At 36.2% G+C, this 23,098-nt stretch overlaps 3 protein-coding genes and 1 long non-coding RNA gene across 4 annotated transcripts; 3 read left to right on the top strand and 1 right to left on the bottom strand.

The window, feature by feature from the left end:
• Positions 1-204: 204 nt before the first annotated feature.
• Positions 205-5,553, top strand: LOC142528734 (neutral leucine aminopeptidase, chloroplastic-like). The gene is made up of 10 exons (XM_075633864.1): positions 205-498; positions 1,114-1,525; positions 1,626-1,820; positions 2,023-2,248; positions 2,393-2,519; positions 2,712-2,807; positions 3,581-3,658; positions 4,105-4,165; positions 4,478-4,665; positions 5,271-5,553. Exons 1-10 carry the CDS (start codon positions 259-261, stop codon positions 5,397-5,399), a joined length of 1,752 nt encoding a protein of 583 aa, XP_075489979.1. The 5' UTR covers positions 205-258; the 3' UTR covers positions 5,400-5,553.
• A 963-nt stretch (positions 5,554-6,516) lies between these two features.
• Positions 6,517-14,825, top strand: LOC142530197 (uncharacterized). Its single transcript, XM_075635995.1, has 7 exons — positions 6,517-6,855; positions 7,093-7,134; positions 12,234-12,316; positions 12,413-12,515; positions 12,630-12,843; positions 14,274-14,368; positions 14,450-14,825. Exons 1-7 carry the CDS (start codon positions 6,714-6,716, stop codon positions 14,695-14,697), a joined length of 927 nt encoding a protein of 308 aa, XP_075492110.1. The 5' UTR covers positions 6,517-6,713; the 3' UTR covers positions 14,698-14,825.
• On the top strand, positions 7,142-12,035 carry LOC142530198 (uncharacterized). The gene is made up of 2 exons (XR_012816059.1): positions 7,142-9,091; positions 9,410-12,035. It is a non-coding gene; the product is annotated as an uncharacterized LOC142530198 (long non-coding RNA).
• A 340-nt stretch (positions 14,826-15,165) lies between the features above and the next one.
• Positions 15,166-22,883, bottom strand: LOC142530196 (putative cyclic nucleotide-gated ion channel 5). Its single transcript, XM_075635994.1, is given in 9 exon segments — positions 15,166-16,063; positions 16,249-16,485; positions 16,724-16,835; positions 17,732-18,009; positions 18,011-18,040; positions 19,267-19,479; positions 19,676-20,261; positions 20,906-20,972; positions 22,743-22,883. Coding segments are annotated over 8 exon segments (2,187 nt in total). The 5' UTR covers positions 20,944-20,972; positions 22,743-22,883; the 3' UTR covers positions 15,166-15,370.
• Between the last annotated feature and the right edge of the window lie 215 nt (positions 22,884-23,098).

The raw sequence follows: 23,098 nt of genomic DNA, 5'->3' as shown, positions 1-23,098 counted from the left end.
TAATATTTTTTCATGAAAGACCCAAATAAGATATCTATCTCACAAAAAATGACCCGTGAGACCGTCTCATGTAATTTTTTTAGCTAACCATTGAGTCAAGACCTTATAGATTATATTTATAAAAAGGAATTACTCTACGGCTAACTCGTGAAATCGCAACATTAAAATATAAACAAGAGATGCCAATGGATAGCTTGAAATGGTACCGACCTCTATCCATACATCCCTATAAATAGCACGAGACTGGCACACTCTACAATGGCCGCCATTAAAATACTCTCTAGTTCCCTCAATCTCCTCGCTTCTTCTACCTCTTCTTCGTCCTCTTGTCACTATCATTCTTGCCCCTCCGTTTTTGCAAAATTCAGATTTAGCCCTGTCTGGGATATTTCCGTTTCTATCCCACCATTCTCGTCCAAAAGAGCGAAGCGAATGGCTCACTCAATTGCGCGTGCCACTCTCGGCCTTACTCAGCCGAACAATATCGACCCACCTAAGGTTTTCCTTCCATGGAAACGGTGTTGGTTGCGTTTTCTGAAGATTAATTTTCGATTGATTTGTATTTTGTCTTTGTTTGGTAGTTTTGGATTTTATTTTGGAGCATCTGTAGAGTTTGCAGTCTATTAGGTTACTCACGCGATGAATCTTGTGGGTTTGATTTAATTTTGTTTTGCAGATTTATGTTGGTGTATTTGAAAGTCTGTTTTTAGCAAATTTTCCGACTTTTTGAATCTTAACTGGATATGATAAAGTTCATTGTTTATAATATTTTATTTGGATTGCTTAGGATATGTAGTTCGGTCTTCTTCTATGGTTGCTTGCTAGGTTTTTTTTTTTTTTTGGTTGTTTTGGCTGAAATTCTAATATAATTTTTTCTCCATCTTTTATGTTATTAATTCCCAATTAGATTGATTGTCGGGAAAAGAAAGGACTGGTTGTCTCTCTGTTCACATACATGTTTCCTGTGTTTGTGCTTCACATCTTACTCAGAAATGGATATCGTGTTTATGTTATGATACATGTATGCAGATGCGTTGAAAAACTTGTCTTTTGTTTGGGGGATTTTAATCTTTTCGGCTTTAATTAGTTGGTTATTTATTTGAATGGTGTAAGATCTCATTTGCCGCAAAAGAGATTGATTTGGCGGAATGGAAAGGAGACATACTTGCTGTTGGTGTCACAGAGAAGGATATGGCCAAAGACGAGAATTTGAAGTTCAAGAATTTAGTCTTGCAAAAACTAGATTCACACTTGGGTGGATTGCTATCGGAAGTCTCATCCGAGGAGGATTTTACTGGAAAGAGTGGACAGTCAACAATTCTCAGGCTTCCCGGTCTTGGTTCAAAACGGGTTGGTTTAATCGGGCTTGGATCAACTTCAGCTACTTTGGCCTATCATGGTCTTGGTGAGGCTGTTGCTGCGGCAGCCAAGTCGACTCAGTCAAGTAATGTGGCAATCACACTTGCTTCTTCTGAAGGCTTATCTTTGGAATCAAAGCCAACCACTGCTTCTGCAATCGCTGCTGGTACCTTTATTCTTTGGTTCTTAGATATTACTCGACACATGACATTTTTTGTTTCTACTTCGGAAAAAGGCAGAAACTTATGATGTTCGAATATATACAGGAGCTGTATTGGGAACTTTTGATGATAATCGGTTTAAGTCCGAATCAAAGACGCCAGTCCTCAAATCTGTGGATATTCTTGGACTTGGTACTGGACATGAGATTGAGAAAAAACTTAAGTATGCCGAAGATGTCTGTTCAGGGATCATTCTGGGAAAAGAACTTGTGAATGCCCCCGCAAATGTAGTCACCCCTGGTCAGTATATTTTTGCTACTGTTTTCTCCGTTTAATGTAATCAGAGGGCTAATAACATTACTTCCAGTAGCCACCGATATTTGCCCTCTGGAGATATTGTTTCCTTTGGACTTTTTTCTGTGGTATTTATTTATTGTATAATGTCTTGGCCTTTGTGGCATGATATTCTTTTTTGTTACATTCTAACATGGGGTTTTTTCAGGAGTACTTGCTGAAGAAGCCAAAAAGATTGCATCACAGTATAGTGATGTTTTTTCTGCAAAAATTTTGGATGTAGAGCAGTGCAAAGAATTGAAAATGGGTTCCTACTTAGGAGTTGCTGCTGCATCTGCTAATCCTCCACATTTCATCCATTTATGTTACCGACCTCTGAATGGAGAAGTCAAAACCAAGCTGGCCTTAATTGGAAAAGGCTTGACTTTTGACAGGTGAATGTATGATTTTTGAGCGAGTATGCTTTTCCTTTTATATGGTCCTCACATGAGATTTTTCAATACCTGAATAAGTTGGACATTCTTTTTCATTTTTGTGACCTCTTACATATAATCTTGAATATTTGTCGTTATATTCAGTGGAGGCTACAATATCAAGACGGGGCCAGGCTGTATGATTGAACTCATGAAATTTGATATGGGTGGTTCTGCAGCAGTTCTGGGTGCAGCCAAAGCTCTTGGTCAAATCAAGCCTGCTGGAGTAGAGGTAATTCATTTCGTTTCTCGCCACTTCAAGGATATGGTGTTTACTTGACTTGATTCATGTGCATCTTTGTGTTTTCCATCTATTCCCATTAGTATCTCTTGTGGCATATTGTTCACACTGGCTATAAGTCAGTGTATTTGAATAGGTTTTAGCAAATGGCTTAAATCCTAATATTTGGTTATTTGTCTGCAGGTTCACTTCATTGTTGCAGCTTGTGAGAACATGATAAGTGGGACTGGCATGAGGCCAGGAGACATCGTCACAGCTTCAAACGGGAAGACGATTGAGGTGAATTTTCAATTTTGCATGCTATGGATTGACCTTTTCTTTTCTGTTCAGTTATTTGTTGGATTTTAGAAATATATTCTGTGTGCATTTATGCCCTTGTTTATGGAAACATTAATGTGCATATGGGTTGGCTGGCTTTGAGATGTCTTTTCAATGGCATGCTCTGAACAGTTTATTTGTGCTCGTGTAAACTAATTCTGAGTCTTCAGTCCATTTGGAATAGTATGTATTTCAATTAATTGTGAATGTAAATAACTAAATATGAATAACTAACAAGTTTTTTTTTTTTTTAAAAAAGAATAACTAATGAAAGTGCTTATTTTAATAAGTTTGTAAATGAAATTAATTTTGGGTTATGAGTTTTGTTAGTTACTTGGCATTCTTGTCCTGGTTTCACACCATGTAATTGTTTAGCTATAAAAATACTTTGAAGGCTAGTTTACATGAGTACTACTGTTACCTTGATTGTTCCATGTAGTTTTTTAATTGCATGAACTGACATTAATAATTAATATCTGAATCAACCTGTCTTTAACATGAATTATTGTTCTGATATCCTCCCTTAAATCAAGAGGCATTCAGTATGTGTAATCACTTTTCATTGGTTTTTAACATCCCTCTAGTTTTAAATGGAAATACCGAATTCCTAGTTTTTATTTATTTTGATAAAAGGGTCTTTCTTGTTCTCCTATTATGTCCATGCATTTGTACAGATGATACTCTCTGATTTCCTTGTCATTTCCCAATTATATTCTCGTCAATCCATGTTGCAGGTAAACAATACTGATGCTGAAGGAAGACTCACCCTAGCTGATGCTTTAGTATATGCTTGTAATCAAGGGGTAGAAAAGGTATACTAAGCTATGTTTTATTTGCATTTACATCCTTGCGACACGTTTTGGGAAGATCTTTATCGTTTTCCTTTGCAGCTAACATACTTTATTCTGGAAAGATGCCTTAGTACCAACATTTTTATGACATTATGTTGAATGATGATTTCTTCTTCCAGTATTTGATGCTTCTAAACAGTGAAAGCATACTTGTTTAGTTGAATTTTGTGGAAGTTACTCTAAGTATGGTGAGGTGAAGAAATTGAAAAGTGGGATGTTACTAAGAAACTGAATGTGCCCTTTTTACTGAATTGGTTTTTATGTGACCTGAATGTTTTCACAGTCCCATTTGCCGTCAGAAAGATCACAAGGTTGTGCGGAGTTGTAAAAATCCATTGATTTCTGCACTTGACTTTGATGCCAAAGCTTATTTTGAAGTGTTGTATAAAACATTTATTGGTTTGCAGATCGTAGATCTTGCTACATTGACCGGGGCCTGCGTCGTTGCTCTTGGACCCTCTATTGCTGGTATATAAATTTGTTAACAATCTCTTTTATTCAGTATGCCTTAATTACTTTGGACTGGAGTAATATCGAGGAAAAACAAGATCGTTATTTGAGCATTATATATAATAACATTTGATTTATGAAGATAGCTGAGTGTAAATTTGTTGAAGATATTGCTGAGGGATATGAACGCTAAATGTTTATCAACTAATAAGTACGTGGGTATATTGTGAGGGATATGAATGCTAAATGTTTATCAACTAATAAGTACGTGGGTATATGGTCATACAAAAGTTACTAATGCCATTTTTTTTCTTGAATACTGAAAAATAGGCATTTTTACACCAAGTGATGACCTTGCCAAAGAAGTCCTGGCAGCCTCAGAAATCAGCGGTGAAAAGCTTTGGAGAATGCCGATGGAGGAAAGTTACTGGGAGTCCATGAAATCTGGGGTGGCTGATATGGTGAACACGGGAGGTCGTCAAGGTGGTGCCATCACTGCGGCCCTTTTCTTGAAACAGGTCAGCACTCAGCTGTTACGGATGTTTTCTCTCTGAAGAAGTAGTGATTCCTTATCTTTGATAAAAAAGAGAATTGCTTCATGATGCATGTGATTAGAATATATTTAAAACGATTTAATTCACTCACGTCGTGCATTATGTATGTGTCTATAAAATATGTGATAGGATTGATTTTCACTCTATACTGTAAATTTGCGGTTGGTAGCAGCAGCAAGGCTGTAAAAAGACAGTTATCTCTCTCGGAAATATGTCTAGGCGGGGATAAATATACGACAAGGTTCCTGATATTGTACTCGTCGTTGATCGACATGTTGCGAGAGTGTATCACTTTGGAAATTCCAACAAGTTTTTTAATTGATACAACTTGTAAGCCTGATCTTGCAAAGATTCACTTAAGAGGAGTCGAAACTAAATGCTAATTGATTTTTAATTAAATACATTTTTACACTATGTATCTAAATATTAGAATCATACGAGAGTGGAGAAAAATATATTGTAAAGGAGGAGGCTATGGCTTCTAATGGCTCCTCTTCCTCACCCAAGGGCATATCGATTATTTCTCAGTTTGCAAGTCGTGAAATCTGACTCTGTGTTGTTTTCTACAGTTTGTTGATGAGAAGGTGCAATGGATGCATATCGACATGGCTGGCCCCGTTTGGAGCGATAAGAAGAAAAGTGCAACGGGATTCGGAATTTCGACGTTGGTTGAATGGGTGCTAAAGAACTCTCTGTAGTTTGAGTTTCTATGTTACTGTCGGGAGATGATTGAAATTGATGCATATTTGAATTATTCTTGATTGAAAATGCATGTTTAAATCTAGGCCATTGCCTCACTTGGGTTTGTTTTGTGAGATTGGGAATTTACGGCTATCTACAAATTTTCTAATATATAGTACCAAAAAATACAATTTTCCCAGATTCTTTTATAATGCTGTAGCTTGTTTCGTGCCGCCCAATGATCCATGAAAAATAGACACTTTGGGATGATTTCATACCAACTCTTAGTTTTCTGAGGCTTGCGTCTTGCCTCCGAATTCTTCTGGTATCAAGTCAACTCTTAAGGTATGAAAAAAACTACAAATCATGTTAACAGCTTAGTTTAGTTTATCACAAGTTTACTTTTGAACATATATTGATTAGTGTAATAGAAATTTGATGATGATGCGATTGGTTTCTTGATAATTCTGCGTTGGTTTAACGAATATGATAACATTAACTAGCATGTTTGATACATAAAGTCTGAGAATTAGAAATTATCGGGTTGGGTTTCTCATATGGAGCAAATCCATGTAGATAATAAATAGACTGTGGTTCATAAGTTGAAAAGTATTTTTTATAAGTTTTTTTTTCTTTCTAAAAATGCTGTGTTTGATTAAAGTTGTTTTAGAAGCTAAAATTTATGATTTTTTGGTTTTTACTTATAATTTTTTTAAAAATTTTAAACAAAATCATTTTTTAACATTTACCCGAACATCAAAAGTATTTCTTTTTTTTAAAAAATAAAAACATTTAAAAAAACTGGACTTATTTAAATATTTTATTCAAGTACAATTTTTATATTCAAACTCACTAGTCAGTCACACACGGCACAAAGAATATACAAAAGATAAAAAGAGAGAAAATTTAGATTCCAAACCAATATGAAAACAGTTGTGAGAAAATGATCTCTAAATTCTGGATAATTTTTATAACTAAAACTATGAAGTGGGTAGAAAACTTGAAATAAATTATTCGAGGAAAATTTTTATAACTAAAAATATGAAGTGTGTAGAAAACTTGAAATAAATTAGTCGAGGAAAGCTAAAATTTATCCCAAGAAAGAAAGAAAAAAATGCTGACAACAACAGAGAAACGTGTCTCTTCCCATGTGCCACTCGAACAGGGAGGGATCCCACATATTCTGTCCTCGATTCAACTCCTATAGGCTATAACGCGTTGCCTTTCTTTGTTTTTACTTGCCTTTCTCACTCCTCTTCGATTCCTCGATTCAATGTAGACAAGCAAACCACTATTATCTAATTTTCTTGAATGAATCATTAGTAAGAACGATGAGTGTTTCTCTGACTGTAATGACCTTTAATCTTCTCGAGGACCAGCCAGAGGACAGTCCAAACTCATGGCAGAAGAGGAAAGAGTTGTGTGTGACAGTGATAACCAGTTATTCTCCAATGATTCTTTGCACGCAGCAAGGTCATTATAAGTGTGTATATCTCTCTCTAAATTTAAGTAAAAATTTAACTTTTGATTTGGATCCTGATTGGCCTAAAAGTTTCTTTTCTTGACTTGGCTGATCTGGGCTTTATTGAATTTACATTACACGGATGGTTTACTTGCTTTTTCTAAGTTAAAGATTTTTACTTATTTGGTGATCTTGGTGTGATTTAATGAGTTTTTCACTTTCTTGTTTAACCTTTTGCGTATGATTAGGTGTGAAGTCACAGTTAGACTACCTACAGCAATGCTTGCCAGGTAAAGCTTAAAATGGTTTGGTATTTCTTTTCTAGTTAATCTAATGATTTGGTTGGTTATGAGCTTCATAACTATTTAGAATTTTCTTATTTTTTGGTTAAAGGAGGTAAGGGTTATGCCATTGTGTCCTTGTCATTGGAATTGGCCTGATTATTTATTTAACAAACTGATCAAATTGGCTGAGGTTGGCAAGCTATCAGCTGGACCTCTTTTTTACTTTTTGGGTTGACATCGCTACACATTGGCAATTTTTCCTTTGTGTGAAACAAAGCTAGAATGTCTGAGATGACAACATGACTTTCTTAGAGGCCATGAGCCTCGTCAAGGAACAGATACAGTTGGGGGTCAAGCAGAAGTGGTGGCCAACCTCAAGCGTTAATCGTATTACGTAGCTATCTGAGTGATTATTAATGTATTGTAGAGGTGTCTTGCTATCGTGGAGATAAGGTTTTTTATTCAGATTATACATTGTTTATCTGTGTTCGCCATATTACACTTGCATCAATGTCAGCTGAACAGTTTGCAATTACTTGTGTAATTTAATTTTACTCAACCTACACTTTCTTTTCCATTATTTCCGGGGGCCAGGTATGCGTGACCTATTCTGGTTGGTTGACTTTTTAGAATGACATCCTTATTTTTTTAGCTTATCTTCTATTGGCCTTCTCTGGCCATGGACAAATAAATCATAGTATTCTACTGCCGGTCAGAAGTGCAACACTGAGGCATTTCATTCTTTCTCATTACATCAATGAAATCTTTAATAATACATTGATGGAAATAACTGATTTGTCAGGGTCATCTACATGTTTCTGTTGAATCTTAATTTCTGGTGGAAAATAAGATTCTATCAAAAGACAAACGATGTGTCAAACGTCAATAAAGAACTATGAGACAAATAAGCTTTATTTAATGGTCATTCTGATAAATCAGCGGCAAAAAAACATGTCTGTTGTGATAGCTTGTCTGTTAGGTATTCCTTTTCCTATCTATCCAATAAAATGGACACCAACCAAAACTTGAAAGTTAACGTGATATAATTCTTAAGGTCATGTCTATCGGCTTGTATTTTGTATTTTTATCTGGGAAGCAGCATCTGCTACATGGTTAGGAAATCCTCAAAGTGAAAGTCCCGGGTTCGACTGACCCGAGATACAAGCAGTGGCGTTCCAAGAAGTCATTGGTCACAGCATGGTTGATCAACTCTATGGAGCCTGCAATCGGTAAACCATTCTTGTTCTTACCCACGGCTCGAGAGGTTCGGGAGGCTGTCCGAGAAACCTACTGCGATTCTGAAAACTACTCTCAATTGTACGAGCTAAATACTCGGTTATGGCAGATGCAACAAGGTTCAAAGATGTCACAACTTACCATAAATAGTTGATAGTTCTATGGCAGGAATTGGACCTCATCGATGCAGATGAGTGGGAGAGTAGCAAGGACGGTACCCGCTACAAGGCAAAACTAGACCGACACAGGATTTTTGTCTTGTTTGTGGGATTAAACTATGATTTGGATGAGGTTCGAAGACATGTTCTTGGGTGAAACCTCTGCCCAAACTTCGGGAGGTGTTTTCCGAGGTTCGGCGTGAAGAAATTCGACGCCAAGTGATGGTGAAGCAGTGTTGAACACACCATGGAGTCTGAAAGTTCGGCCCTTGTGAGTCGAGAGACGGGTTCTGAAGGGAAGACTATTCTGTGAGAAGTGCAAAAAGCCATGGCACACCATAGAAATATGCTGGAAAATACATGGGAAACCAACCCATCTTAAGAAAAAATTTGGCACAATAGATCGAGTACTGGTGGTCGAGCTCTTCAAGAAGGTGGTGAAGGTTCTGGAATGCCCTCACCCTCCTCAGATTCACTTCCCTTCACCAAGGATCAGTTAGAGCAATTATTCCAATTGTTTGATTCTAGACGTGATAAAACAAAAGCCTCATGTTCCTTGGCCCAGACAGGTATCTATACTTGTGCAAATATCGCAAATTCATCCACTACCAGTTTCTGGGTTCTAGATTCTGGAGCAACAGATCATATGACAGGTTCATCGCAATTGTTCTCATCATATATCCCGTGTGCAGAAAACCAAAAAGTTAAAATTGTTGATGGCTTTGTCGCATCTTCGCAGAGAAAGGAACTGTTGTTATTTCCCCTTCTTTGAGTCTTACGAATGTGATACATGTTCCCCTTCTATCGTATAATCTTTTGTCAATCAGCAAACTCACTATTAATCTTACATGTGGAGTTATATTTTGTCCTCCCATTGTGAATTGCAGGATTGGCCTTGGGGACGATGATTGACAATGCTAAACATGATGGTGGCCTTTACTTTCTCACTGCCGAATCCTTCTTTGGCAGACGCGATCCAGACAAGTGTCTCAATTCTATTTCCTACTCAAATGTCGATATTTTATTGTGGCATAGTCGGTTATGTCATCCAAACTTTATTTATTTAAAAAAAGTGTTTCCCAAGTTGTTTATCAATAAAAATATTTCTACTTTGCATTGTGAATATTGTGAGTTAGCCAAACATCATCAGCTACTTTTTCATCTCAGCCTTATAAAAAGTCCTAGCCATTTACAATGATTCACGGTGACGTTTGGGGCCCATGCAAAGTAAAAACAATTACTGATAGACGGTGGTTTGTGTCTTTCATTGACGATCATTCACGTCTAACTTGGGTTTTCTTTTTGAAAGATAAGTCTAATGCAAGGGTCACATTTCAAAATTTTTTTTTAATGATTTAGACTCAGTTCCACACTAGGATATAAATTTTTCGGAGTGATAATGGTCGGGAATACTTTAACGATGTACTTGGCAAGTGTTTTCAAGAGTAAGAGATCATTCACCAAAGCTCTTGTCCCCATACACCTCAACAAAATAGTGTGCTTTAACGAAAAAACAGACATTTCCTTGAAGTTGCTCCGTGCTCGAGCAATTAGTTTTGAAACTAAACTGCCTAAGTAGATTTGGAGAGAAACAGTTCTAACAGCCATTTATTTGATGAATAGATTACCAACTAGGATTTTGAATTTCCAATCCCCATGAATATTTTCCAAAAAAATTTCCCCCATACACGCCTCCTAAATAAAATCCCTCTGAAAATATTTGGCAGTCTAGCATTTGTTCATAACTTTGATCCTGGTATCTCGAAACTGAACCCAAAAGCACGAAAATGTATCTTTTGTTGGATATCCTGGAAATCAATGGGGGTACAAGTGCTTTGACCCTGTTACCATTTTTTTTAATCTCCATGGATGTAACATTCATTGAAGGCCAGTCCTTCTGCACGCCTCATCTTCAGGGAGAGTCTAGGGATAGTGAAGATGACCACTTAACCGAGTCTGATTTTAATATAGAACTAGGAAACTATGAAATTTCGAATTTTAATCAATCCGACAAAACAGTGGTAACATTTGAGAAAAGTTCAAAGGGTTAGTTTATACAAGGAAGAAGGGTGCAAAGAAAGGAGACCCTGTCATTCAACAATGCCATGAGTCAACTCATGGACTGGATCTTGAAACTCAGAATGATGCCTCGACTACTCTTGAAAACAACATTGATCTTCCTATTACCCTGAGAAAAAGTACTCGATCATGCACAAAACAGTTTGGTCCAGTAGTGGAAAGATTTCAGTGTTAATTGTCTATGTTGGTGATATAATATTGACAGATGAAGATATAGAAGAGACAAACAGGTTAAAGAAAAGCTTGGCAAGAGAGTTTGAAATGAAGGAGTTGGGGCAGTTGAAATATTTCCTTGGGATGGAGGTAGCAAGGTCCAAAAGGAGAATCACGGTGTCTCAAAAAAAATGTATTCTTGACCTCCTGAAGAAGATAGGGATGAGTGGATGCAAACCATCGGATACTATTTAGAAGCCAATAAGAAACTAAGAGATATCAACAATAGCGTTGCAGTGGATACGGGAAGATATCAAATATTGGTATGGAGATTGAAGTATATACAAAAGCTGATTGGGTACGATCGGTCACTAATTGAAGATCAACCTCTGGTTATTGCACATTTGTGTGGGGCAACTTGGTAACATGGAGAAGCAAAAGAAAAAGTAGTTGCAAGAAGCAGCGCATATGCAAAATTCATATCTATGGCACAAGGAGAGTGTGAAGTATTGTGGCTTAATCGAGTTATGGAATATCTAAAAATGATTCTGAAGTTTCCCATCAAGCTGTATTGTGACAACAAAGCTACCAATTAGCATTGTTCACATTCCAGTTCTTCATGAGAAAACAAAACATATCGAAATTGACAAGCATTTCATAAAAGAGAAACTTGAAGGAGTTATTGTATTTCATTTGTTCCAAGCTTATCACAAGTTGCAGATATCTTAACTAAGGGCTTATCCAAACAAACCTTTGAAGAACAAGTGAGCAAGTTGGGGATGATGGATATCTTCGCACCAACTTGAGGGAGAGTGTCGAGTAGTTAGGATCGGATAGGTTCTATTTTGGACTAAGAGACTATATTATTGGTATTATAGGATATTTCTCAGATTTAGTGGGATTTGATTTTATTCCTTTGATCGATATAAAGTATACTAATCTATGACTTCGAATATAAGAAATAAGAGAATTATTTCTCCTTATGTTGTCTGTCATATTCTTCTGTAACACCCATGAGCTCATAAGGCTGCCTATGCCTTTGTTATCAATTAAAATTCAAACTTTTAATCAACGGCCTTTGTATGGAAGTACAAAAAGCATATAGAGCATGTTGGATTCTACATACGATAGAGATAGACAGATCGGTAGGTTCACAGCTGAGATTTTTCTGTGAATAGTAGTGGTATCCACCACCTATGGTCATTTTCTATTTGTAGGAGTAAAATAGATGTGTCAGAGAGAGGGCTGAGAAACACTGGATTTCTTAGATCGTATTTGTGAGATGAAAAAAATACTAATTGAAATGATGTTTCTTCAATCAACAAAGGGCTGGGTCAATTATTCAGTCCATTGAGCATGTTTCCCAGCTCTTCTCAAGGAAACAATTGGGCTGTTATTAATTAATATTCATGGTTTAAAATCTCTCATTATTGACTTAAAGCTTTATTTGATATGGGAGTTATTCTTTTGATCGACAAGGTTATGAACAATTTGGAGTTTCAAGGAAAGGATCTGAAGATACCTCAGATCAGCATTGCACTATCTTTTATGACAAGGATAAGGTGAATTTCATCTTTAGAAAATCATTTTGGTTTCGTTCTATCATCAGAACAGTTGAGAAATCAAGTCTTCAGATAATATTTTAGTGCTTGATGTAGGTTGAGTTGTTAGAAGGTGGAACCTTCTGGTTGTCGGAGTCACCTTCAGTGCCTGGAAGCATCTCGTGGGGTTCCACAGATCCGTGCATTTCAACATGGGCTATATCCTTTTACGCTTCCATAATAATGTTTTTTCTTTAAATTTAGAAAATTGTTTTTTATTCATGTAGCTTAGTGGCATCACATCTATATTATTTTCCTTAATAAATTGTGTACACATTTCAGCTCAAAGGAGTTGAGCCACCCGGTTTTTCATTTCAGATAGTGAATACATACATGGATGAGTTGACTCCTCGTGCTCGAAGACGTGGTGCTTTACTCACGTGGCAACATATAGCGTCCTTACCTCCTAGCTTGCCTGTTGTATACTGTGGGGGGTTTAACGCACAAAAGGAATCAACAACGGGGCGTTTTCTTCTTGGAAGATCAAGGTATTACTTTCAGTCGCGGTCTCAATTTCATTGTTTGATGAAGGTTTTCAATATGCTTAAGTTGGTGACATCGCCACTTATTCATGAGCTGTTTGAAAAAATTTACCCTAAATATCCGACTTCATTGGATTCGATATGTGAAAAAATCAGCGACGGTACGATACTCGATGTTTACACTTGGAGTCTCATAGTTCTAATATAGTTATCAGATTACCTAATTCCTCTTGGTACAGATGCTAACTTTCTTGAAATTGATAATGAGGTTATGGTATTTGTCCTTGCTATTTCACTTTTCCCTTGCAGTATCATCCCCTTGTCATTTTATGTCCCTGTTGGTCTATACTTTTGTCTTCTTCATTTGAACACACCCCATTGTATAAACTGCCTTTGCGGCTTCGTGACTTTCTTATTGCCACCTGCTGTAGCAAATTTTCCATCCGTACTCCTTCCAGTTTCCTTTGTCAAAAAATATCGAGAAACACTGTGAAGGAATGCATGATGCACAAAACCAAGAATTGCAAATATTTAATGGATTCCTATATGAGTTGAAAAGAGTTTAGTGAATTTTGAAAGCAATATAAGTCTTAATATAAAGATGTTATTAGACTGCATCCAAAAGAAGTTCAGCATTCAAGGAATGTACTAGCATGTTAAGAACGATAGAGTTTGGCTTGAAACACCTTGTAGTTTTAGCTGCAGAATTTCTACCATGATCCTCCAGAACACAGGGTCAAACTTCTATTTCTGTTAAATTCTGATATCTCGAAATAATTTTATTGAGGTTGTTTGAGAAACAAGTTGAAATTTATGATGGCAGGAGTTTGCCACAAGAATCTGAGTAGCACATTTTTTCCCTTCTCCCTGTAGTTGTCATGAACCATTATTGTATTCTAGTCTTTCTAGCATCCGTAAGGAGTGAACAAGGACAAATAAAAGGATATTAACAGAGTTCTCCTTACGTAATGGCAATGATGTCTTTTGTCCTTTCTCATCCAGCTCCATGAAAAAAAGATATGCGAAAGTTGATAGTTCACGCACTTAGTGGACCAGAAAAACCGGCATAGTTATCCCCCTTGCATGACACGTGTGTTCATTTAATTCTAATGGTGCTTATTCTCATCACCATGACATATACACACTTTGCAAGGTAACATGCTTATGGAGAATATCTCATGAAACCAAAACAAATTCTCATTTAGAGAGCAAAAGTGATTCTTTTGGGGCTTGGATTGTTGTGAGACTGGATACAGAATGTTCAAAATATCAAACTCTCATGTGTGGTTACGCTAAACAAATGTAACAGAAGCTTCTTCTCCTCCTCCTTCAAAATGTGTTTACAACTAAATAGGTTAAACCATAGGTGATTCTTAAACAACTATTCAAGTTGGAGCTCTGTATTTTCTCTTGTTTTATGTTTGCTGCTTTTACAGGGAACATGGTGTTGTAGGTGATATGAGGGATGCTTGGCCCAACGCACGTACGAGGAAAAATGTATCTTTAATTCGCACTTACCATGGATTTAAAGGTTCAGCCGCTATATTTTCAATAAAAATGGCATAGACACATTACTTGCATCAATACTTTTTATTTTATTAATTGTTATCAGGTGACAAGCAAGGAGTTCTTGAGTTCCTGAAGTTAATTTTTCGAGCACTTTGTCTTTGTTGGGATCGACAAACTCAAGATCTTCACATTGACTGGATTCTTTTCAGAGGCAGATCATTGATCCCTCTCTCGTGTGAGGTGGTTAGTGACAATGTTGATGGTTATTATCCTTCGTTGCACTATCCTATGTTTGCAGAATTTATGCTTCCGCGCACAGTTAGATTCATTGAAGCGCCTGCTCAAGAATGAAGTAAAGACACCATACAGTTTGGCTTGATTTCTGCAAATTTCCTTGGTTTTGTCCAATAATTGGTTATTTACAGCATTTGCTCTATTAAGAAACTTTTTTTGTTCAACATTATAATCATCTTCGAGTTCGATGGCTTCATATATTATCGTTATGGATATTATATTATATGTTTTTGCAGTTGTAGAAAAATTTAAGACAAGAATCTTGATTGTTCTTCAGAGACAATTTAATAACTAATTAACCCTAAAAAATATACACTTAAATTGATCCAAACTCCCACTGGACGTGTAATATTTTCAATGAGCACCTTCTTGTTCCACCACAGTTCGCAATATATTTCAGCGTGATTCTTATACCACCGATTCAACTCTAACACCATTTGTCACGCCTGCATGAAATCATTCAGTTGTTATCAAAACTCAACTATTTCGAAATATACAATTGTACACTTGAAATCACCGGTCATTCATAAGAAGTTGGTTCACAACGATATTGACAAATTGCATCAAATACAAGTGACAAACAGAGAGGCTGATCTTCACAAAATATCTTTTTTTCCAGTTACGTCGTAATATACCATTTTCCCCACAATTGCAAGTTCTTCCTGATACATATTTTTCACCATTAACAAGCATCTAAAGTCACTCTCATTAAAAAAGTCGAAATACAAGATCAATCAGCATCTGCTGTAAAATCAGGCTCTGGGGGCTTCTGCAGTTTGACCAACTCTCGAGCACTCTTGAGATTTCGATTTCTATGAACTCCACGAAGAGCATTTGCAGCAAATCGAGAAGCCAGGAATGTTGCACCGATGCTGTATGAACCTCCACTAGCATTGCCGCTAGCTGCAGCTAACTCTTCAGCTTCTTCTTCCTTCTTTCTAAGTTCCAAGATTTTCCTCTTTGAATAGCGACGCCAAGCTGCTTGAATGAAGCAAGCAGCCCAAGTACGCCACTGCTGTGAGTAGAAACGGAATGTGTGTTGGACTTGTCTACTGTGGAGACGTCTGAACTGACCAGCGACAAATTTTAGCTCATCAGCTGAAAGGGCAAAAGCTTCAACTTCAGTTAAAGCCTTCACAGTTCGAGTGGAAGATGGCAGATTAGCACCAGATTTGGGATCAAGAGCCCAGGTCAAAAGCTCCTCCCCACAAAAATCTCCTTCTTTCAGTAAACTTCTGTTGAAGAATCCACTTCTTCCACCATCAGTAGTCACACTCTCAAGACGACCACGAATTAGGAATATCATCTCATCAACCGGATCTCCTTCCCGAACAATGTAAGTATTATCCGTGAATAGAGAAGGCTTGAGCCTCTCACAAATGGCGTCAAGCAACCTCTCATCCATATTCTCGAAGAGAGGGACCTTAATATATATGGACATTAGCAAACATTCAGATCTAATTCATCAGTAGTCAGGATCCAGAAATGGGAGGTCGTTTAGACCAGTTTAAGGAGCATAAAAATAATGAACATCACATCATGTGACATGCATGTAGAAGACAATGCTTCTGTGAGTTAAAAGAATTAAAATAAAAGTAATCAAGTTACCCTTTTGACGAGGGCCAGACAGAGATGCCGTTTTATATCTCTTCGAAGATCCTTGGGTAGAGTTTGCACCAAACTTTCTTCATCAACACCACGTGTTTCCAACCACTTGTATTGATCATAACGTCTAACTCGCTCCCTGAGATCTTGGGGGAGCAAGCGATGATGCATCCATTGCTCCGAGTCACGCCGTTTTACTCTCATCTCTTCAAGTCGAATAGTAAGTGACTGAAGATATGTCTGTAACAGTGATACAACCAAATTAGATTCCTCAATTTTCAGGTACCAAACATTATGAATTCCTCCGGATCATAGAGATGGTGATATAGCCATAAGTCACAATTGTCTCATACAAGATACACCGGAAATTATTCTATTTTAAAATTTTGGATTCGAAAGCCAAAAACAAAAAGGAACTAATTCAAATTCGAGACAACAGAAATCAAGTGTGAGAAGAAATGCGAGCTTATTAAATTACCTGCATGTTTCCAATTAACAATGCAAATAGAATAAGTCCCAAAATGGCAAGGGCGATGCTGAATATAGACTCTCCAGGGTAGGTACTGGTTTGAAGCCCCTGGCCAAGTGTGCTGTCGAAAGAAAGATGAAAAAAACTGTAAATGTTGGAAGAGGCAACTTGAATTACAGTGATCAGTTAAAAATAATTTCCTGTAAAAAATATTAAAATACGAGAACCCAGCAAAATGGGTTATGTAGTACAGAAGCACAGTATTTTAGTTTTACTAAGTTAAAGCTTTTGGACAGAGAAGCGAGAATTAGGAAATGGATGCTTATATTAATAAAGCCACAAGCTATTATGAAGGCCAACTAAGACTCTGCACTTTGTTCTTCGTAGCCATAGCAAAGGGGTACAAAGACATAATTATATGCAGAAATCATAGGAAAACATACAAGGAGTCAATGAATCTATCAAATACAGAAAAATAAAATAAGACGTGCAATCTTCTGTTTACTGATTGCAGGGTATATTTGTTCGTGAGCCTACGTTTCTCTAACGCAAAAAGCAAGGAGTCAGTATCTCTGAGCCAATCTTGGAGTAAAAATCCTAGTGGTTACACCAAATTCTTTTTTGTATTTGTGTCTTTTAAGCTATGAAAGCAGCAATATTTATTAATTAAACTTGCTTTAACATAATCTTTTCCATAGATCATTAAGCAATTGCCCATCTCTACAGCGCAGAAATCATACAAATTTTCATATATAGGATTTTAGCCAGTTCCAGCACTTTAAAGGTGAGCATGTCTCGTTTCATTCCCAAAATCCAAACAATGAAAAAAGGAAATGAAGAAAAAGAAAGACTATAAATAAATCAGAAACGAGAAATGTCATCTGCACTTGATGAACATATCTTAACTACCGTGAATTCGGCAGGTCAAAGATGCACTGTGACAAAACTTCAAACTTACAGAAATCCTCAGGTTGGATTTAAATACGTGAGTAAGCTTATGCACAGAAGTTTGTTAACCTCAAATTTTGCAGCCCCCACCACAGACAGTAACAGTATTTTGACAGGAAGTTTTTAGATGAAACAATGTCAGATGACAACGCCTGCCTAAAAATTCCAAAATCAAATGGTGGATTATTTTCTTCATCCACGGGGCAAGCCGAGCTTAAGATAGTACTGCTGATGTTGCTCCAGACACCATAGCCATTCATCTTCTGATTCCCGCAATATAAGAAATCTTTGAGGCATTCGTTGGTGTGTTTACAAGCTTTCTGCCAGCAGGTATCATTACGTTCCACAGGACAATAAATACCAGAATGCCCCAACTATCTGCAAAAACCTCATGCAGAAGATGATAGTAACAATATTACAGAAAACTAATCAAATAAAAGAAGCGCCAATATTATTTTCCAGAACTCCAGTCAGAGGACCTGATTTTGTTTATCATAAGGTGGAAATGCAGATGAAAATCACTATCTGCACCAAACTTCTTGAATGGTGATATTTTGATGATATTGGCACTTCAAACGAGAAACTGAGCTCAAAATCCATACCACAAAAATGTTGAAGAAATATACGGTTTACATTTAGTTCATTTCAGACACTTGTTGCTAATTTCATGAACTTCATTTATATGCTACAAATTTACTACTAATAATTGAATTTGACAATATAATTTCAACACAATCCACAGACCAAGGAGCAAAAAGACCAGAAGGAAATTGCTGATATTTCACACATCTATGTTTAGTCTGCGACAATTAGCATTACATAGGTGGAAACAGGTTTAAATTGGTCAGAATATGGAAATGTTAGTGACCTCTTAGATCGGTAAAGCACATAAAACCATCTCCAAGGATCTAAATGATTTTGATTTCACATGAAATGTATTCAAAGCAAGAAAAATAGTTTGCATAAATTTGACTCTGAGTTAAAAAGAAGTGAAAAACATGGAAATAAAATGGAAGAGAGATCGAGTATTACATAAGACAACAATTCATGTGAACCTACAATGGGGTGTATGTCCAACTCAAGTTAAAGAATGGAGAATATATAAATGATTAATTCAAGTTGTCCACAATGAGCCACTTAAGGCCAAAATATTGAAGACGATAAAGAATTTCATTACCATTAGCTATGGTGCAAAAGAAAATGGCGTAATTTTTTTTCCCGTTAATATGTTCAAATAACACAACACCAGACTCCCAATTACGAAAGTTAATGCAAAAATGTATATCTCTAAATCTTACAATTTTTCACTTCTCATTTAAACTGAGGGCACCGTCATGTAGAAAACTTGATCCTGAATGGATTAGTAATCATTTTACACACACACACACACACACACACACACACAGATATATATATATATATATTATCAAAGACATGACACCAAGTATAAATATATAAACTCAGAGCTCTCCATTTTCAGATTTCTTTTTGCATATGCTAGATAAGAGAAGTTATAAAATTAGATAGCTGCATAAAGAAATCAAGGACATTTTGTTGCAGGAAATTTCTAGAAAAACTGCCATATGGTTCATGTGATGGCTTACATGACTGGCGAGCATGTACAGCAGCAAATAAGAAACTGCACCAGCCCATGCAGATTCAGCAAAGACACCAGAAGTTCTTTTCAATTCCGAAGTCAACGGAAAAATTCTGAGAAATCTAGGAATATACTGAAGCAAAATGATAAAAAGTAGTGCCTGTTTCGTCGCCAGTACATCAGAGCCTTTTGACCTCTGCAGAAATCTCCAGACGATAATCTGCGCAAGTTCAACGAGATATTGAAATGTTAATGCGACAAGAAATATCCAAATACTTTCACAGATACCAAACATATCATCACTAACAAGAATTCCACCATAATTAAATCAAAATAATCAAATCTTTTATATTAAAAAAAAATCAAATATTTCTGCATGGCTATGAAACACAAAGCTGAGGGAGTTTTCTGCAGACCTGTGGTAGGGGCAGCACAGCAAGGAAATCGATGATAAAATGGCACTTCAAGTATCGTTTAGCGATTTTTGCAGGATCTATGACAAGTTCACCTCTCCCAAACACTCGAGATGATGGAGCAATATAAGCTGTTCGAAATTGGAGAACCATGTGAATAAGATAGAAAGCATCAACAACTGTCCGCAGTGTCGTAGCCGTGATCGCTAACTTTCGATCTATATCTAAGCAGTTTGATGATTGACTAAAAATGGGAAGATAGAAAAAAAGTGGATCCACAGATACACCCAGAATACATGACATAACAAAAAGCTTGTTCCAAAGTGTCAGAAATTTGTCTTGAGGGTCAAATATCTTCTTCTCTGACACTCTGAGATCTTCGGGAAATACTGCCCGAGATACGCCAAATCCAAGGGACCGGCCTATGGATTTTAGTCCTTGGGATCCTTTCCTCATTCCTCTCTCAAAGGAATTTGCTGGAGAGTGAATTGGATGCCTAGCATGGCCAACAGCATCAATATTGAAGCCACGTTTGTTCGATACAGTTGAAGATGACGGGGACGAAAGTCTGGAGTTCAGGTCGTCTAACCTGACATAAAAGAGCCCTTCGTAATCACAACACAAATAACAGAAACAGAAACATCATCTCAAACCATGTAAGCAAGCAGAATAATAATATTTAAGAGGACCATGTAAGCAAGCAGAATATCTGAGCATCATCATTTTCTGAGAAATTGACATCATCTCAAGTTAATGCCACAGTGTTACTTTGAGATTCAACCTTGCTTCGGAAAATAATATTTAAGAGGACACATTTTAGATTACTTATAAACTGATTTTTTCCCCAAGTCAGTTAACTGAACCTCTTTCAGAATTTGTGGTGTTGTGACACTCTGATGAAAATCTCACATCAAGAAAAAGAATATTCAAGAGGAAATATTTTAGATTAATTAAAAACTGATTTTTCTTCCAAGTCAACTAATTTACCTCTTTCAAAAATTGCAGCCGTTACTATCACTCTGATGAAAATCTTCCCTGCTCTTACACAATGTTTAAAAAAACGAAACTTCTTCGCTTCTTTCTCTTCAAGGAAATAACGCAACTAAAAACGTCATATTTGTAACATAAAGAACATAAAATTTCTTGAAAGAAAATTAGGATTTAAATATAGTTTTGTAAGGACAAAGAAGATCTTCCTTTCCATAACATGTGCGGGCAAAAAGAATAGGATACCTTTGAAACTTGTCACGCTGCCCACTGAGATCAAACATCACGTGTAATTAACATAAAACAAAATCAGCTGCAGAGAAACAAAAATTTAAGATTACAAATGAAAGGGGAGAAAAGGTTTCAAGTTTCTAAACACTTTAGACCAGAAATTTTTTATCTGCCACATTTTATAACACTTTAGACCAACCCACATACTACTTTTTTCTGGAAATATCAAATCAAACAAATGAAATCCAAAAATAGGTACTCTATTTGTTCAACATAGAATATCTTTAAAAAACCAGGAAGCACTAGCCAAACACGGCCCAAAACACCCCAACCAATCATTTAGATTATAGCACAATTCCGCATACATGACAAATAACAATAGTGTTCAATATATCCAAACTAATCCACTAGAAAAGGATTATATTATACAGCATAAAGGAAAAACATAACTAATGATGTCGATAAGAACTACAAAGATAGTTGAATTTGTACATGTTTAGGGGCATTTCTCACAAAATGATAATCGAAAGAAAAGGTTAACAGATTTATTGAAAGAGGCCTAAAAAGAAGAAAACCTTTTCTTTAAATAAGATAAAAAAAATTCTAAAGTAACTTCTCGTGCAAGATTGACCAAAGAATGTACAGAAAATGTTCTAAAAGACGTCACCTAGGCACTTGGCGGCCACTCACCGCCCCGGCATGCCTAATGTAATATATAGAATTTTTAATTTTTTTTAAAAGATTGTTTGACATATTTTTTTATCAATTTATATTGTATAAAAATGACAAATAAGTCATTGATTTTGAGTTTGAAATCCGATATAGAGGAATTCTTGGAGAAATATAGATATAAACAAAAAAAGTAGATATTTAGGTAAAAAAACCGCATTAGCACCTAGGCGGTAGGCGATGGGTGGCCGCTCGCCTACCGCTTTTTTGGACATTGTATACAGATCAACTATTCTGCAGAACCTGTAAAACATACTACTCACCTAAAAACCCAATTATGACTTCTCAATTTATAATGAAGAGATAAATAAGCCAAGGTCTTAAAATCAGTACAATTTGGCCGACATTGGTATAAATCACCAAAATACCACTAAAAGATCCAATCAGACTTCAATAAAGCGGAAACATCATAAAAAAAGTCCCCTCTCCAAGGGCAGATCACTAAAATAAACCAAAATCAAAACGTATCCATTGAAGTTCTAAAAAGACAGCAAAGAACAAAATGGAGCAGAAAATCAAAGATTCATAGTTTAATCATGGTAAAACAGGTCGACAAATGAGTTTCATATCAACACAGATACCCATTTTTTATACCATATAACTACATTTTTATATTTTTCCGAACACATTTTTATATCTTTCCGAATGTCAATTACATCAATGTACCCAACGGATTCCTTAAACCTGACATCTAAAACTTACTCAAAAATGTAAAGAAATAAAGGATTCCGCCATATCCAAATCTTAGCTACATACACAATCCATCGATGTGTAGTTATTACCATAGAAACCATAAATTTGATAAACTCCTGAAACAAACTTTTTAACATTATCTAAGTCAGTATTTCGACTCTAGAACACCTAAAATGACAATTCACAGATACCATTAGATCAAACAGAATAATAACCAAGATAAAAAAAAATCTAAACAACACTTCAAACACCAACTCTGATTATACAATAGACATGACAAAACAATAAAAATCATTCAAATTGTTGAGATGGTACAACAAGAACTCAATTGTATTAAATGTTTCGCAGATAACAGAAACAGGAAAGCATCAAAATCGCAATTCAGACTCTGTAAAATAAAAGAAAGAACAGATCAAAGCAAGAAACTTACGACATAAATCTCGAGATGAAGCAATTAATCACAGCAAAAAGAGAGAGAGAGGTATGTTTCGAAGTTGCAGAAACGAAGTCAAGCATTTATCCAGACGACGACCATTCACGAGGAAGGAGCCTGGAAATGACCAATCTGTCCTTTGTCTGTCCATATGCGACATCGTGAGCTTCTGTGGACCTTCTAACGTGTTACCTGGATATAATTATTATTATATTATTTGAAATAAAGTGGTTTTTTTTTAAAAAAAAAGGAAAAAATGTTTTACAAAATATATATTCGAAATTTCAAAATTATTATTCTAAATATCTCTTTATTTTTTAAATATACTAGTATTTTTTCAGCGTGTAAAATAA

This window comes from Primulina tabacum, chromosome 16 (genome assembly GCF_025594145.1).
Source record: "Primulina tabacum isolate GXHZ01 chromosome 16, ASM2559414v2, whole genome shotgun sequence".
In the NCBI taxonomy this organism is placed as follows: Eukaryota; Viridiplantae; Streptophyta; class Magnoliopsida; order Lamiales; family Gesneriaceae; genus Primulina; species Primulina tabacum.
The sequence above is the reverse complement of the archived record's forward strand: the minus strand, read 5'-3'. Positions and strand labels throughout refer to the sequence as shown.